Below are 18,112 nucleotides of genomic sequence, written 5' to 3'. Positions count from 1 at the left end.
AGCATTTGACATGGTGGATCCTCAGCTCGTCCTCACTATGCTCCGCCCCATCGGCATCAAGGACACCATTCTCTCCTGGTTTTCCTCCTATCTTTCTGACGGCTCCTTTACTGTATCTTCTGCTGGCTCCTCCTCCTCTCATCTTCCACTTACTGTTGGGGTTCATCAAGGACCAGTCCTAGGCCACCTCCTCTTCTCTTTGTACACGCCCCTATTGGTCAAACAATCAGTAGATTTGGTTTCCAGTACCATCTCTATGCTGATGACACCAAATTATATGCTTCCTCTCCCGACATCATGCCTGCCTTTTTAGAAAACGCTGTCTAAACGCTGTGTCTAACATCATGTCCTCACTATATCTGAAACTGAACATGTCAAAGACTGAACTCCTTGTGTTTCCTCCCTCTACTAATATACCTATACCCGACACTGACATTTTTGAGTGTGGTTCCACTATTACTCCCAGCAACATGCCCGCTGTCTTGGGGTCATACTTGACTCCGAGCTTTCCTTTGCCCCCCACATCCGATCACTGGCTCGCTCTTGTTATCTGCATCTCAAAGACATTTCTAGAATTCGACCTTTTCTTACCTTTGACTCTGCAAAAATACTTACTGTTTCTCTTATTCATTCTCGTGGACTATTGTAACTCTCTTCTAATCGGTCTCCCTCTTACCAAACTTTCCCCCCTACAATCTGTCTTGAATGCTGCAGCCAGGATCATATTCCTCGACAATCGTTACACCTATGCCTCTACCTTGTGCCAGTCCTTACAATAGCTACACATCCAATCCAGAATCCAGTACAAACTTAACACCCTCACCCACAAAGCACTCCATGGCTCAGCACCACCCTACATCTCCTCCCTTGTTTCAGTCTACCACCCTACCCGTGCCCTCCGTTCTTCTGATGACCTGAGGTTAACATCCTCAATAATCAGAACCTCCCACTCCCGTCTCCAAGACTTTACACGTGCTGCACCAATTCTTTGGAATGCACTTCCCAGGTCAATACGATTAGTCCCCAATCCCTACAATTTTAAGCGTGCCCTGAAAACGCATTTATTCAGATTGGCCTACCGCCTCCACACATTAACCTAACTATCCCTGTGTGGCACAGTCAAAAGTTTTACCATAACCAGGTTCCCCGTATCATGTTCCTACATGATTTATGCATCTATCAACCTTCCGTGTCTGTACTGTTACACACTTAACATTATGGCTGATCCAAACAATCAGGGCAATTGTTACCACCCACCTTTCGTGTCTACCTTTTTTTTTCCTCATAGATTGTAAGCTTGCGAGCAGGGCCCTCATTCCTCTTGCTATCTGTTATGATTTATGTGATTATTGTTATGCGGTAATGTCTATCGTCTGTACAAGTCCCTTCTGAAATGTAAAGTGCTGCGGAATATGTTGGCGCTATAGAAATAAAATTTATTATTATTATATTATTATTATGTATGTGCGTATCACCAACCAATCATGAAGCATCTTTCATTTCACCAGAGCTGTTTAAAAGAAACTGAGCTGTGATTGGTTGCTATGAGTAACAGTTTTCCCACTTGACAACACCTCAGCAGACGCTGACATGGTGGGAGAAATCTAGCATCCCTGGGAACATAAGGTCCCAGCCATTGTCTGCCCCCCAGAAGGGAGCAGAGTGCACATGACAGAAATGAATCACCCCCTCCTGTGCCCATATACTTATCACACATCCTCCATCCCATAGGCACATCTTCCCTCTTAAAGGGATCTCCGGTATGGAAGTTTGGGCAAATCCATCCAGTGCTTTGGTTTTGACCCCAGGCCTCTCTTAAAGGGATTCCCTGTATGGAATCAGGACCATTCCACTCAGCACTGTGGTTCTGACCCCAGGGTCTCTTAAAGGGATCATTGGTATGGAAGTTAGGGCAATTCCACTCAGCGTTCTGGTTCTGACCCCAGGCTCTCTTAAAGGGATCCCCGGTATGGAGGTCACGGCCATTGACTTCAAATGCTCTGGTACTGATCCCAGGCTCTCTTAAAGGGATCCCCGGTATGGAAGTTAGGACCGTTCCACTTAGCACTGTGGTTCTGACCCCAGGATTCTATTAAAGGGATCATTGGTATGCAAGTCAGGGCAAATCCACTCAACGCTCTGGTTCTGACACCAGTCTCTCTTAAAGGGATCATTGGTATGGAAGTTAGGGCAATTCCACTCAGCACTCTGGTTCTGACCCCAGGCCCCTCTTAAAGGGATCCCCGGTATGGAAGTGAGGGCAAATCCACTCTGCGCCCTGATTCTGACCCCAGGCCCCTCTTAAAGGGATCTCCAGTATGGAAGTTAGGGTAAATCCCTCAGCGCTCTGATTCTCACCCCAGGCTTCTATTAAAGGGATCATTGGTATGGAAGTCAGGGCAAATCCACCCAGCGCTCTGGTTCTGATGCCAGGCCTCTCTTAAAGGGATCTCTGGAATGGAAGTTAGGACTGTTCCACTCAGCGCTCTGGTTCTGACCCCAGGCTGACAGGATGATGTGGGATATTAGTGGTAGTAGTTCGGTGGCTTTGACAGGATGATGTGGGATATTAGTAGTCCGGTGGCTCTGGCTGACGGGATGTTGTGGGATATTAGGGGTAGTAGTCCGGTGGCTCTGGCTGACGGGATGATGTTGAATATTATAGTGAATGTGGCTATGCGGAATGGGCGGGGCTCTACACTCAGCTTTATATATATAGATATGATCATTATACTTTGTTATAACTAACCATAGTTAGTTACTATGCCCGGGCAGCGCCGGGCTCTTCAGATAGTACTCTATATTAACAATACTCCTGCAGATATTGTGCTTTGTAAAAAAAAAAAATATTGCCAAGGTTGGAATAACCATTCATGCATTATATCATAGACTTCTGTCATCCCCAACACTGTTTACAGAAAGGTCAGTGGAGATTGTCCAAAGATTGATATAAAAAAATTTATTAAGTTGAGTACAAAATAGAGTCCCATCCCTGGAATAGAGGAATGTAAATCTGGATCGAAAGATTCATGTTATTACATTTTAACGATACTACGTATAAGTTCATGCAAGTCTAAGTGACAGATGAAAGGGCCTGGCTGCGCCTGTACATGTCCCTGGCAGCTCCTCCCATCCATCCCCAGGGCATAAAGCAGAAAAATATGGCTTACTTCCAGACAGATGAAGGGGTTACGAATGATTATCAAACACTATTACTAATTAAATTTGTTTATTCCAACTTGCAAAGAGAATGTCCCATTAGAATTTATGTGCAGGTAAAAATCCTTTAATCTTCCGTGATATTAAGTGATTTGTACAAAGCTCCCGAAGATAAGTTCAATTCGAATCTGACATTTATAATAAGGTGAGCTATTATAACTGGATATCCTGCCAACATTAATAATTTAGAACTAATTTATTTAACTACAAAATTATTTAGAATTTTCTTGTGGTAAAGTTTCCTTATCCTGACTGTTCGATACCTGAACATCTGCTGGTGTTTCCTAACTCTCCATACTACACACCCTTAGCAGATAATAACTCTATAGATCATTTATTGGGAAAAGTTAGTTTATAAAGTACGTTCTACAAACCCTTAGGAACATAACCTATACTCACCACCTTAAAGGGGTTGTCCAGCCTTAGGGTACAAGTCTACAGTCACTCTTTGTGACTGCAGACTTATTAATCCTCACTGCGTTCCGTGAAGATCCTCTGGTGCCGGCGCTGGGCACGTGCCCGCAAGTATGTGATTTACAAACATGTGGTCACATGTCGACTAGATGGACGCGGCCTTGATGAATGTTAGTGTACTAAACGAGGCTGGACAAGTCTAGTAGGAATGTGTCCGGAAGTATGTAAATCGCTTATTTGCGGTGAATAATCACAGCGTGCAGTGTGCACACTGTGAGGATTCACAAGTCTGCAGTCACATAGTGCCTGAAGACTTGTACCAAAGGGCAGGACAACCCCTTTAATCCCTGACAATTTCAAGTGCCCATGTAAAAAAAATGAAAATCGTCTAGTGAAAAATAAAAGTTTTATTAAAAATTTGAATCATTTCCTTTACCCCATTAAAAATAAATAAATGTAAAAAAGTAAACATATTTGGTATCGCTACATTCGTAAAAGTCTGATCTATCAATATTTAAAATTAATTAACCCTATATATCCTTCTTAGATAGCGATATTCACCAATGTTGTGGTATGTTTTCCGTTTGTTTGTCTTTATTTTTTCCTCTTCTCTACTTGATATATCTTTAACATAATACAGAGACAAGAGTATAGTGTATGAATTATCTTAAATGCATCTGAGATCAGCTTGGATTTACAAGACCGTTGTTATAATTCTCTGGTTATTGCATGCAATGAGGCCCTGCGCGGCCCAAATGAAGATTTTTTTTTTATATTTTGTTTTGTTATGTATAACCAATAAAATCTGATTAAAATAAAATTAATGAACCCATTTGGTAAATGCTGTGAAGAGAAAGAAAGTGAAAACAGCAAAATTGTGGGTTTTCGGTTGCCACACCTCCACACAAAAATGCAATTAAAAATGATATATATATCCCAAATTAGTATCAATAAACCATCAGCTCATCATGCAAAAAAAAGGCCCTCATTCAACTCTATTACCGAAAAATTGAGACACAACCAAAATAATATTTTTAAATTTCTAATTTTTTTTGTAGCTTACATTAGAAAAAAAATCTATGAAAGATTGGAATCACCTCAATAAAACTGACCTGCAGAACCGTGTTTCCAAGTCATCTTTATTATACAAAGAATACTGTAAAAGCAATCCCCCCCCCACAAAAAAAAAAAGCTCTCATATGGCTATATTGAAGGAAAGATAAAAATAAATTATGGCTCTTGTAATAAGAGCAGGAAAAAAATAAAAAAAATGCAAACTTAAAATGAAAATGGGTTGTAGGATCAAGGTCGAGCAAATTTACAATGATTTTATGGTTTTGTATACTTGTTTCATCCTGTTAAAATGTTGCCCAGAGTACACTGCAAATCTAAAGGAAGTACTCAGTATGTTTTGTTAATGGGAAATTGGGAACGCTGATTTCAATATATTTAGACACACTATACATTATTCATTGGTTATTATATCCTGAGAATGTCTTATTTCCACCAATAAGCCGAGATAAAATTCTCTGTATAAGACTTTTATATATTGACAAATTTGACTTTGGTTATGTAAGCTCACAATGGCCTTGTGTGGTGTTCATGACAGATTTTACTTTAGGTTTCAGCAACAGATATGGCCGGAACATGATGTCAACACATCATCACCCCTGGCAATATATAATATTTCATGGAAAGTCTATTCCACAATGTTCTACTATGACGCAATGAAAGAATGTCACCTTGAGGTCAGATATTTTTGAGAGATGGAAATTTCATTCTCCAGCAGGACTTGACACCTGACCACACTGCCTAAAGTACCAATACCTGGTTTAAAAACAATAATAACACTGTGCTTGATTGGCCAGCAAACTCACCTGACCTTACCCCCATAGAGAATCTATGGGATATTGTCAAGAGGAAGATGAGAGACACCAAACCCAACAATGCAGATGAGCTGAAGGCTGCTGTCAAAGCAACCTGGGCTTCCATAACACCTCAGCAGTGCCACAGGCTGATCACCTGCATGCCACGCCGCATTGATGCAGTAGTTGATGCAAAAGGAGCCTTGACCAAGTATTGAGTGCATTTACTGAATATACATTTCAGTAAGCCAACATTTCAGATTTTAAAATCATTTTTCAAGCTGGTGTTATAAAGTATTCTAATTTACTGAGATAATGACTTTTGGGTTTTCATTGGCCGTAAGCCATAATCATCAACATTAACAGCAATAAACACTTGAAATAGATCACTCTCTTTGTAATGACTCTATATAATATGAGTTTCACTTTTTGTACTGAAGAACTGAAATAAATTAACTTTTCGATGATATTCTAATTTAGTGAGAAGCACCTGTGTGTGTGTATGTATGTATATATATATATATATATATATATATACAGTATATATATACACAGTACTCAGCATAAATGAGTTCTCCCCAGCAGAGTTGTCAGAATCGACATTTTCTATGGGATACAATGTTACAAAGTACTCCATGCCTCCCAATGAATCAGGCAAGGCACATTATGCTGTACGCCTCTGTGTGCGCCTCCCCACAAATTTACCAAATATCCCACTCAATGATCCATATGATACATGAAACGATTGCTATATCTAACTAAGCTTTTCCTGACTGTATGATTCTCAAAAAAGTGACTCAACATTCAGTTCTATAAATCTTCATGAAAATCTGAACAACAAATAAAGAGATGATCAGCCCCAGCGGACCCAGTGGACCTGGGTGAGGCTGGGTGTAGTCATGGATTTCTTACCTTTTGGAAGAGCTGTGTCTTGGACTGGATACTTCTCTGTCTGTTAAAAATAGACAACACAAAAATATTATGGCATCCACAAATTCCACTTCTTAGTCTATAACCAGACCACATGGAAGCTTCATGTTGTCATTTGGAAAAAAAAAAGTCAAAAATTTATGATGGAGACAAAAAAAGCCATCTGGAATGTTTTCTGGAGCCACTTTATTGATTATGTTATGAAGAATGTAAAAACAGATGTTAAAAATATAGACTCATACTTTGTTTTTTAGATAGGTAGTTTATGTTCACACGTAGCTTTTTGATGCAGACTATGGCCAGAAAACTGTGGCAAAAATTTTGATTGTTTTTAAAGCAGTTTTTTTGTGTGTTTTTTGGCACTTTTTTGCTGCAAATTCCTTTTCATCTAAAAATGGCTATGAGGTTTTTTTAGGAATTTTTTGAGGGAAAACTCTCCAAATCTTTCTTAAAAACGCAAAACTCAAAAACTTTGTAAACTTTGCAAAAATACTCTGTGTGCACATACCCAATAAGGAAAAACTGCAGTAAAAATGTTAAAAGAATTGACATGTCGTGTTTTTTTTTTTAAATATTGCAATATAGGTTGACAAACACAAGGAAAAATGCAACATGTGATTAAGATTTTAGAAATCTCATTGAGCTTCCTGTTACCGTAACACGCCACACACAAAAGAATGCATCAAATAACTCCACGTGTGAACAAATGCTTAGGCGAGCTGTAGACAATATGCAGGTACCGTGTGGTGGACATTTTTGGATGTTTTTACCAGTATATAGCAGTGTACAGGAGTGCATAAGAAAATAAATCAATGATTGTTCTACCTACTGTTTCAAAGAGTAGTGTGCTAGGCTCAGTGTCCTCAACTGGTTCTTTGGCCTCATGATCTGCTGAGAAAACAATGTCAGATGAAACACCAGCAAAACTCAATGTCCATATGTTGGAATCATTACCAGAAACTTGTTCAATAATTCTTCATGTAATTTCCTAAAACAAGATCATATCATAGTCATTTTAAAGAATAATTCATACAGCATTTAATAGTCTTATTTTCTGTATGTATTTACAGTAACTAAACAAAGAACATAAACCAAGAACATAAGTACAGAAACTGTGGACTCTGCATCAGTCAACTAATAAATTATGTATTTGATAAAAGGGATCTTGTATCTTGACACTTGACCAAGTGACACATTTGTCCTCATGTAGAACAACCAAGACATCATCCAACTTGGGTTAAAGAATCTAGATGGTCATTTCTTTTTCAAATTGACCACAGTTGTAAAAAAATTGGAAATCATGACAGAATCATAGAATCATAGAATCGTAGAGTTGGAAGGGACCTCCTGGGCCATCTGGTCCAACCCCCTGCTCAAAGCAGGATTCGCTAAATCATCCCAGTCAGATGTCTGTCCAGCCTCTGTTTGAAGACTTCCATTGAAGGAGAACTCACCACTTCTCGTGGCAGCCTGTTCCACTCATTGATCACTCTAACTGTCAAAAAGTTTTTTCTAATATCTAATCTGTGTCTCTTCCCATTCAGTTTCATCCCATTGCTTCTAGTCTTTCCTTGTGCAAATGAGAATAAAGTTGATCCTTCTACAATGTGACAGCCCTTTAGATATTTGTAGACAGCTATTAAGTCTCCTCTCAGTCTTCTCTTTTGCAAACTAAACATTCCCAAATCCTGCAACCTTTCCTCATAAGACAGGGTTTGCAGACCGGTCACCATTCTGGTCGCTCTTTTCTGAACTTGCTCCAGTTTGTTGATGTCTTTTTTAAAATGTGGTGCCCAAAACTGGACACAATATTCCAGATGAGGTCTGACCAAAGAGGAGTAGAGGGAAATAATGACTTCACGTGATCTAGACTGTATGCTTCTGTTAATACATCCTAGAATTGCATTTGCCTTTTTTGCTGCTGCATCACACTGTTGACTCATATTCAGTCTGTGATCTATTAGTATACCCAAGTCTTTTTCACATGTGCTGTCACTTAGCCCTATTCCTCCCATTCTATATATGCTTTTTTCATTTTTATTGCCCAGATGTAGTACTTTGCATTTCTCCCTGTTAAAAACCATTCTGTTAGTTGCTGCCCACTTCTCCAGTTTATTTAAATCTTTTTGAATCCTCTCTCTCTCTTCTCTAGTATTAGCTATCCCTCCTAGCTTTGTGTCATCAGCAAATTTAATCAGTTTACCCTCAATTCCTTCATCTAAATCGTTGATAAAGATGTTGAACAATACAGGGCCCAGGACAGAGCCCTGTGGTACAGTCAATAGACCTTATTGTAAGTATCACATCCATGTCTGAACACATTCCTACTTCTGCCTTTGCTGCTAGGTGGTGCTGCACTAACAATGCGGATGCAACTAGGCGACAGCAACATGTTTCAGTGAAACTTTAGGATAGCTGAAACTTGCTGTCCCTCCAACAGTTTACCTGTGTTTTGCTGCAAAGAGCTAGCTATCAGATATAATTAGGTTTATGCAGGGAGCCTTTCATGATCCAGGTTGGATCTGACAGATAAATGCACAAAGTAACCTTTTTTTTCCTTGAGCTGTGTGCTCGGAGTTGGTTTTTGCCCCCGGTGGCCGCTATGGTCATTGCACTGGTGTTTTTAGTTCTAGTTTGCCCCCGGTGGTGGTTAGTGCTATTGCACGGGAATCACTAACAGGTGTGATTGCTCAATAAAGGTGTGTCATTTGTGCTCACTCACTGTTGGTGATATTTTTGGTCTTTTCCAACCATCCTTGGTGAAGGAAGGAGCTGGAGGAGAGAGAGTCCCGGGCAGCTCAGGCAGAGTCCTGGAGTGGCAGCTATGGTGTCAGTGAGGAGGTCTCGCATAGCTTGGTGGAGTGGCAGCTATGGTGTCAGTGAGGAGTTCCTGCAAAGCTTGATGGAGTGGCAGCTATGGTGTAGAGCTGCACTCAGTTGCTGGACTCTGTTGCTGGAAAGCTGCACTCAGGTGCTGGACAGTTGCACTCAGGTGCTGGACTCTGTTGCTGGATAGCTGCACTCAGGTGCTGGACTCTGTTTTTCCAAGGCGGCACTCAGGTGCTGGACGCTGTTGCTGTAAAGCTGCACTCAGGTGTTGGACACGGTCGGCGGAAGATGCACTCAGGTGTTGGACTCTGTTGCTGGGAGCATTAGCAACAGAGCAAAGCTAAGTGGTGTTCCCTGTTTGTCACTTTCCCTTATGTGTGTTTCAGTGCAGTGGTGGGATTAGTGTCTGCACCGTCCACTTCACTAGAAAGGGCTAGGTGCAGGGCGAGCTAGGGATATTAGGTATCCTGATCGGCGCTCGGTGCGGAACCGGCCTAGGGATCGTTAGGAGTGTAGAGACACTGACTCAGGGGAGTGCAGGAGGTCTCCACTTCCCCGTTCCCTATCGCAGGGCCACCATTGTAATTGTTTCCCTGGTTTTCCCCTTTATTCTGAAATTCGCCCTCCTGGAGGCGATGTATCCAGATTTTCGTGTACTACTGAAATTCGCCTGCTGGAGGCGGTGTATCCGGCTGCACGTGTTATTATTTAAATTCACCCTGCTGGAGGCGGTGTATCCAAGGCCACGCGTGTCATATAAATTCGCCCTGCTGAAGGCGGTGTGTCCAGTCGCGCGTGACCATGACAGAGCCATTGGCCCGACTCTTCCCTATGTAAACCCCTAGCAGTCTGTCTCTAGCTGCCAGCATAAATTATACTTATTCTGGTTAATGCTCATGTAACTGAGATCTGATTCAGCATTTTTGATTCCTGTTACTGATCTCGGAATCCTCCTAACCACGTCGGATTTCTTATTTTGTCCCTATCTTTGATCTTCTGGAGATGATTCAGCTTGATGACCATTCTCTCTGCCCGCTCATTCGACTGATGAGCAGCCACTCAGTGGATATTACAAAGGCACTCCTGCATAAGTTCAGTAAATGAGGGAATGTGTCAGGGAGTTTCTACTCAAATTAAGTATTTTTTCTGTGTGTGGGATTTTTTTGCATTACTGGGGTAGTAATGGGGGTGTCTGATAGAAACCTCTCCATTACTAACCCCAGTACTTGATGCCAGCTGTTTTTTTGACAAATGACAGCTGACATCAACCCCAATACCCCGATTGCCACGGCAACAGTGCAATCGGGAAGAGCTAAGCAAAGTGTATGCACCAATTCTGGGGCGGCTGCGGGCTGGTATTTTTTACGCTGGGAAGCGCCCAATAACCAGGGACCTTCCCAACATGATAATATATATGGCCGCCATCAGGGCATTACAGCCCTTACTAGTGTATGGGGCTCCGTGAATTGGGGGGGCCCGGCCGCCCGAGCACGCTGGCAGCCCGGGCCGCGCGCTCGGGCCCCCCCGTTGATTTGTTCAGGCAGCAGCAGGCGCTTTAAGCTATGGCCCGCCCCAGTGCATTATGGGTCCCATCCAGCCAGTCTCCCGTGACGTCACACGTTGATCTGCAGCTCTGCTCCACTTCCTCATTCGGAGCAGAGCGTGCAGCATGTGCGGTGTCGGTGTGTGTGCACTTGGGTGGCTGGGAGCGGTGGACGGGCGGCAGACACCAGGAGAGAAGAAGCGGCGATGTGCGCAGCGGACCAGATGTGGAGGCAGCAGGCGAGTGAGCAGGTGAGTAGTCTCAGGGCAGGGGGGGCCCAGCCAGCCACAATGCAGCAGTCCCGCCACAGCCACAGGTCCCCAGGACAGGCAGGGGCCAGGGGGGCCCTGCGCAGCCAGCCGCATGGCAGCAGTCCCACCAGAGCCACAGGGCCCCAGGGCAGGCAGAGGCCAGGGGGGGCCTTGCGCAGCCAGCCTCATGGCAGCAGTCCCACCACAGCCACAGGGCCCCAGGACAGGCAGGGGCCAGGGGGGCCCTGCACAGCCAGCCTCACGGCAGCAGTCCCACCACAGCCACAGGGCCCCAGGGCAGGCAGAGGCCAGGGGGGCCCTGCACAGCCAACCGCATGGCAGCAGTCCCACCACAGCCACAGGGCCCTAGGGCTGGCAGGGGCCAGGGGGGCCCTGCACAGCCAGCCGCACTGCAGCAGTGCCACCACAGTCACAGGGCCCTAGGGCAGGTAGGGGGCAGAATGTGAGAGATGGGGGCAGAATGAGACACGGGGGGCCGGGGGCAGAATGTGAGACATGAGGGCAGAATGTGAGACATGGGGGCAGAATGAGACGCCCGTGGCGGAATGAGAAGCCGGGGGAAGAATGTGAGACATGGGGGAAGAATGTGAGACATGGGGGCAGAATGTGAGACATGGGGGCAGAATGTGAGACACGGGGGCCGGGGGCAGAATGGACATGGGGGCTGAATGTGACAGTGAGACACAGGAGGGGCAGAATGTGGCAGACAGTGATACACGGGGCAGAATGTGAAACACGGGGCCAGAATGTGACAGTAAGACACAGGAGGGGACAGAATATGAGACACGGGGGGCAGAATGTGACAATGAGTAAAGGAGGGGCAGAATGGATACGGAGAGACAGGATGGGGGATATTGGAGCCTAGGATGGGGGATATTATTACCATAGGGGCTAATTAAGGGATATTATTACTGCAGTGATGTATTTATTTTATTTTTTTGAGGATACTGTTTTAAATGGGGGGGTCCTGTTACTGTGCAGAGCGACACTGTCACCTTTTTTTCTTCATCTGGTGTAGTGTAGAAGTTGGGAAAAAAATTAAGTAATGTGTTCTGCAAGTGGAGCTCTAGATAACTTTGTTATTTCCTGCAGAGACGAGCCCTGGCTGGAAGACGTGATGGCGTTCTGTGCTGGATGAAAGATGAAAAGCGAAGATAAAGGACTTCACCTAGACACGTCACTGGTGAGTCAGTTTGTTGCCTGTACACTGACACTATATACAGAGTGCCTTTGTACAATGTCACCAGTGATCACTGTATAACCTATGCACTGACACTGTACACTTTATACAGAGTTCCTGTGTACAATGTCACCAGTGATCACTGTATTACCTGTACACTGACACTATATACAGAGTTCCTGTGTAGAATGTCACCAGTGATCACTGTATTATCTGTACACTGACACTATATACAGCGCTCCTGTGTATAATGTCACCGGTGATCCCTGTATTACCTGTACACTGGCACTTTATACAGATTTCCTGTGTACAATGTCACCAGTGATCACTGTATTATCTGTACTCTGACACTATATACAGGGGTCCTGTTCATAATGTAACTGGTGATCACTATTACCTGTACAAAACACAGAAGAGGTGTCAACCTTTCAATTATGCTTTTCTTCCTGAAGGTTCATCTACTGGTTTTGGCTTCCAAATACTGATGTGATATTAAGGTATAAGAGCCAAGTGGGTGTGAACTCTCCCCTACCACTATACCATTATTTATAGTAATGTCAGATATGTGGGAAGACGCTCTATTATGAAAATCCAATGCATGCACTCAGCTACATCACTCAGATACCTGTTAAAGGGAGCTGCAGACAAGGACAGATAAGTTGTGGTATATAGGCAGAGTCGGACTGGCCCACCGAAGAACCAGAGGATTCTCTGGTGGGCCCTGGCACTGACACCTGCTGGCATATTGGCCAGCAGATGCCTAGGGCTCCCACTTCTCCAGGGGCCCCCAGCCAGTGGCATGTCGCTAAGAGTGGCACACCCAGCTGCTATGGAGCCCCTGATTCAAGGGGGCCCTCCTGGGGACAGCGGGGCAGCAGCTGGAGACAGGAGCCTGTCCCCACTGCTAAAGAGAAATGAATATTTATGCTTCCCCATGCCCCCATGGGCTTGGAGAGGAGTAAATACCATTTCACTTTAATAGCGAGCAGTGTTAGCCACAAGCTGAGGCTAACACTGCCCGCATGTAAAGCTGGTGCTGCGGAATTGGGCCCCTATAGGGCGGTGAACCCTTACTGCAATCCCTGCGGCTTGGGACTGTAGCGGAGCCGCAGGGATCCGATGCCGTCCTGCTTCCTGCCCGTCTGCCCAGCACTTCCTGTCTGTCACAGCCCGGCCGGATGACGTCATCATTCAGTGCGGCTGTTTCAGAGAGGAAGCTGCCAGGATGTGCTGCGGGGAATGTGCAGAGAGGTGAGTGGGTGCTGTTTGTATGTGTCTGCCTGCGTGTGTGTGTATGTGGTGTGATGTGATGCTGTGCTTTGTGTGTGTGTGTGTGAGTGTGATGCGGTGCCTTGTGTGGTGCTGTGTGTGTGATAGTGGTGCTGTGTGTGTGTATTGGAGATTGACAATGATGTGGGCGATGGAGAAAGCAGTGATGGGGTGGTGGGGGGAGAAGGCAATGTTGGTGGTGTGAAGGACAATGGTGGTGGTGGGGAAGGAAGAAATGATGGAAGTGGTGAAATGGGCAATAATGGGGTGGTGGGAGAGAAGGCAATGATGGTTGAGGTAGAAAGGACAATGATGGTGCGGAGGCAATGATGGAGGTGTTGGAATGGGCAATGATGGGGGTGGTGGGGGAGAAAGCAATGATGGTTGTGGTGGAAAGGACAATGGTGGTGGGGAGGAGGCAATGATGGAGGTGGTGGGTGAGAAGGCAATGATGGAGGTGGTGATGAGGACAATGACAGGGTGGAGGGGGCTGCATTATACCTTTGAGGGGGGCTGCATTATACCCCATGAGGGGGCTACATTATATCCTGGGGGGCTGCATTATATTCTGTGTAGGGGCTGCATTATTCTCTCAGGAGGCTACATCATTCTATATGTGGGAAGCTGGATTATGCCCTATGAGGGGGCTACAGTATATTCTATGGGGGGCTGCCTTATGAGGGGGTTGCATTATACTCTGAGAGGGATACATTACATTCTGCAGAGGGACTGCATTATACTATATGAGGTGGGCTACATTATATTCTGTGTGTGGGCTGCATTATTCTCTCAGGTGGCTGCATCATACTATATGAGAGGAGATGCATTATGCCCTATGAGGGAGCTACAGTATATTCTATGGGGGGATGCCTTATGAGGGGGTTGCATTATATTCTGTGGAGGGACTGAATTATACTATATGGGGGGGCTGCATTATGCCATAATAGGGTGCTACATTATATTCTATGGGGGGCTGCATTATATTTTAATGAGGGGGTTGCATTATATTTTGTGGGGTGAAGTATTATACCTTATGAGGGGAGGCTGCATTATATTCCATGAGGGACGTTACATTATATTCTATGAGGGGGGGCTACTTTATATTCTATGAGGGGTTACTCCAACCCCTGCTACATAATTAAGACGTGTACTACCTTATATTATACCCTGATCTTAGCGCGTCTTACCATACAATTGGTGGTCTTGTATTTATTTCTATGTAGCTACATAGTGGGCCCCAAGAATGATTTTCTCTGTTGGGCCCAAGGTGCTTCAGTCCGACGCTGTATTTAGGTGCTCCAAATCTGAAACAAACTGCCCTGTCTGAACAAGATCTAAACGCTTGTTTAACAATGGCTAACATAGTAATAAACTTTTATCTTGATTTTTCATATTTAGCAAGCACATACAGTATAATTGTGGGCATATCGTACGGAATCTGAGTCCTGAGACCCGTAGGCCACTTAGAAATGTACAGCTCAGAAGACAGGAATGTACACAGAACAGAGTATGGATTACTTACAGCCTATGCTTTCTATTGAATCCATATCCTGGGTTGTGTGCACTCCTGTCTACTAAACTGCACATTTCAAGGGGGTCTATTGCGCCATTTGCAAAAAAGTCAAGTGCCTGCTAAATATTAAAAATCAAGCATAAAGTACGCAAGGCTTCATAATTCCATCTTTATATCACTAAAGACATCCCGTTTCTGGGGCTGGGCTAGCCTCTTTTTTACCTGCTTGCCACGCTCTTTCCTTTTCAATGCACACTGACAGTGCGCTCTCTTGCTGGCTCGTCACTTCTCTTTAGACTTGCCGTTGGAGCGCACTATCACTGCGCAATCAAAGGAATATAACACTATGAACATAATGAACATGCGCTGAAATTGATAACCGATGCATGCTCAGTAGGGCAAGGGCTAGCCCAACCCCTAAATTGGATATCACTGATGGTGTTTCCTTTCAGGGTGAAAACAAAAATCGTGGCAGTGAGGGCAGCTCCGGTCCCCTGATGATGTCTTGTTTGAGCATCCGAGCACTGAGCAAGCATTGCAGATTCTTAAATGAAATGTCATTGGAACAGAAGTAAAAAAAGAAAAAAAGCTGGAAGATAGACCTGAAAGGGAACGGTCAAAAATTTATAACTGAAGTGTATTGGAAAAGTGATTAGATTAATAAATTAAATAGACATTTAGATTTTTTAGATTTTCTATATTGCAATAAGGGGTAGGTAGGGGGGAATTAATTCTGCCACTTGTGGGAATGTTTGCCCCAGTATAGTCCAGTTACCTCTAATGATTTTACCTATTGGTTTGCTGATGTTGGTAAAGAGGGAAACAAATGGATTTCTGGCTTTCACGGTTGTTCCTCTCCAGATCATGTCTATTTGGGCTTAAGCCTTTTTGTCTCTGACTTAGAATAAATTGGGTTGGGAACAGTCATTTTAAAAACTATTGGAGTGGCGATAGCGTATTCCCGCCACTGCTCTATTCACACAGGAGATTTTGGGCCTGCTATTCTCAGGATTGGTCAGAGTCTCCACAGCTAGACCCCAGTGATCATACGTTCCTCAAAGTGTTGCTCGGGGCACAACTTCTTTTAAGTTTGTACTCTTATTAACACAGATATAGAAAATGTCTGCGGACTTGGGAATAAAAGATGGCCCATTTCAGTTTTTGTGCAGTGTTTTTTTTTATATTTTTCATAGCGATAAAGACCACCTCTATATATTGATAGGATTAAGCACTAGATAGGTGTGAAGTAGCTGCTTTCAACACACAAGAGACAATTTTCAGTCTTTCAAAAATTTGCTATGGAGCCCGCAGCTTATAGTTACACCCATGTTATTATGTGGGATATTAATAAAACGTTAATCATTTGAACTCCATTAAGCCATAAATTATACTAGTTCTGTGTTGTGGTGGAGGAATCAGCCTGTTGGCACTCTTCAAGTTTCATTTCTTCCCTCCTTAAGGAAGTATGTGATTGACAGGCATTGTCTTCAATGACTTGTGCTGAAAAGCTCTTTCCTCATAATTAAAATAGTTCACCTAGACTACACACACTTGCACTTGACCCTGTCCATGACTACTTGAACCCTTCCTTTTTCCTCTTACCTTTTTGTCTGCAGTTGACTTTGAAGACTGAAAGGATAAAACATGAAATGTATCTTGTGAGTTTTAGAAATAGCTATGCATTTAATTTATATAGCTTCCCATAGCCAGGTGTCTGACCAGTTACTCCCCGATCCATATTTTCTGCCATCTACATTGGGGTCATTTGACACAAGATGAGGTTTTAATACTAGTGCATAGGATAGTCCCGATTGTCGCTATGGAATGGCTTTTACATTTTTTGGGTCAAAAACAGTGTTTAATAAGTACCCTATATTATTGATATGTACTATTAATATATGCTTACTTAGTCACAGCAGGGTATATGCTCATTTTGCTTCTATCTTAGGTTTTATCTGGCCATAGTGTGAACATGCTCTTATACGTTGCATGGATATCAACTTAGCTTCGGCTCATTTCTTTGATTTCATTTTAGAAAGAAGTACATTATACTATATAGCAGATTATTACTTCTTGAGGACATCCAATCATGAGACTTGTTTTTTTAGCATATCAGCAGAAGCTCTAATGGATTGAAGTCTGCGGATATTACCCCAGTGCAGTGTGATTCCCTAGACGCAAGCAATGGAGGAGATGGAGAAATTACGTTCTCTGTTTCCTCAGTGGTTAGCGCTGCAGCCTTGCAGCGCTGAGGTCCTGGGTTCGAATCCCACCAAGGACAACATCTGCAAGGAGTTTGTATGTTCTCCCCGTGTTTGCGTGGGTTTCCTCCGGGCACTCCGGTTTCCTCCCACATTCCAAAAGACATACTGATAGGGAATTTAGATTGTGAGCCCCATCGGGGACAGTGATGATGTGTGCAAAACTGTAAAGCGCTGCGGAATATGTTAGCGCTATATAAAAATAAAGATTTATTTTATTTTATTTTATTCCTCCACAGCTTTACGCACTACAGGAGCTTTTTGTCATTCAAATCAATCAGTAGCTTAATTCTGAGTGTTTAAAGCATTTTTATGTGGACTTTGCAGCAGAATCTCTTTCAAAAATTCTTGGTTAAAAATCTCTGTATGAATGTACCATTATAATACTGATTGGTGGAGGAAAGAGTCCTGTAAGTAAAATTTTAACTACTCAGACATTTATGGTTTATACTTAAATGTCACAAAAGCTAATACCTTATTTTAGTTTTACTGTGGCGCTTGGAATTGGTTCAGTATAACAATGTGGCTATTGGACCAAAATAGGTTTCGCTAGCCTGCCTTAAAGGATTAGCATACATATGACACTTCAGTCACTATACTGCCTGGCCAGTAATTTACGTCTTGTATCTCCACAACAAGGTATAAAAAATAAAAACAGGAAAAACAGTTTTTATCTATATTCCTGCTTTCTTGTGCAGGAATTTACAGCTTATAAGGTCAAAAGTTGTGAAAGGTGTTCTTTAGTGATATTTATATATTCTGAAACATCTTTCTGTATATATGTATATATTCGAGAAGTTTTAGCCAACTTTTGACA

The 18,112-nt window shown here is 43.4% G+C and overlaps 1 protein-coding gene across 2 annotated transcripts in view; it reads right to left on the bottom strand.

The window, feature by feature from the left end:
- EDARADD (EDAR associated via death domain) overlaps positions 1–18,112 on the bottom strand; it is a 118,840-nt gene that overhangs the window by 44,209 nt on the left and 56,519 nt on the right. Inside the window, exons 2-3 of one of the 2 annotated variants that reach the window (XM_073557533.1) lie at positions 7,258–7,316; positions 6,411–6,450 (exon numbers count right to left, since the gene is read on the bottom strand). In XM_073557533.1, coding sequence (XP_073413634.1) covers positions 6,411–6,450; positions 7,258–7,316 — 99 coding nt within the window. Of the gene's footprint in view, positions 1–6,410; positions 6,451–7,257; positions 7,320–18,112 lie in introns of both variants that reach the window. The other variant, XM_073557532.1, reaches the window with a different exon arrangement.

This window comes from Dendrobates tinctorius, unplaced genomic scaffold, assembly GCF_039654945.1.
Source record: "Dendrobates tinctorius isolate UK_male_01 unplaced genomic scaffold, ASM3965494v1 ptg000250l, whole genome shotgun sequence".
NCBI lineage: Eukaryota > Metazoa > Chordata > Amphibia > Anura > Dendrobatidae > Dendrobates > Dendrobates tinctorius.
This window is presented reverse-complemented; position numbering and strand designations above follow the sequence as displayed.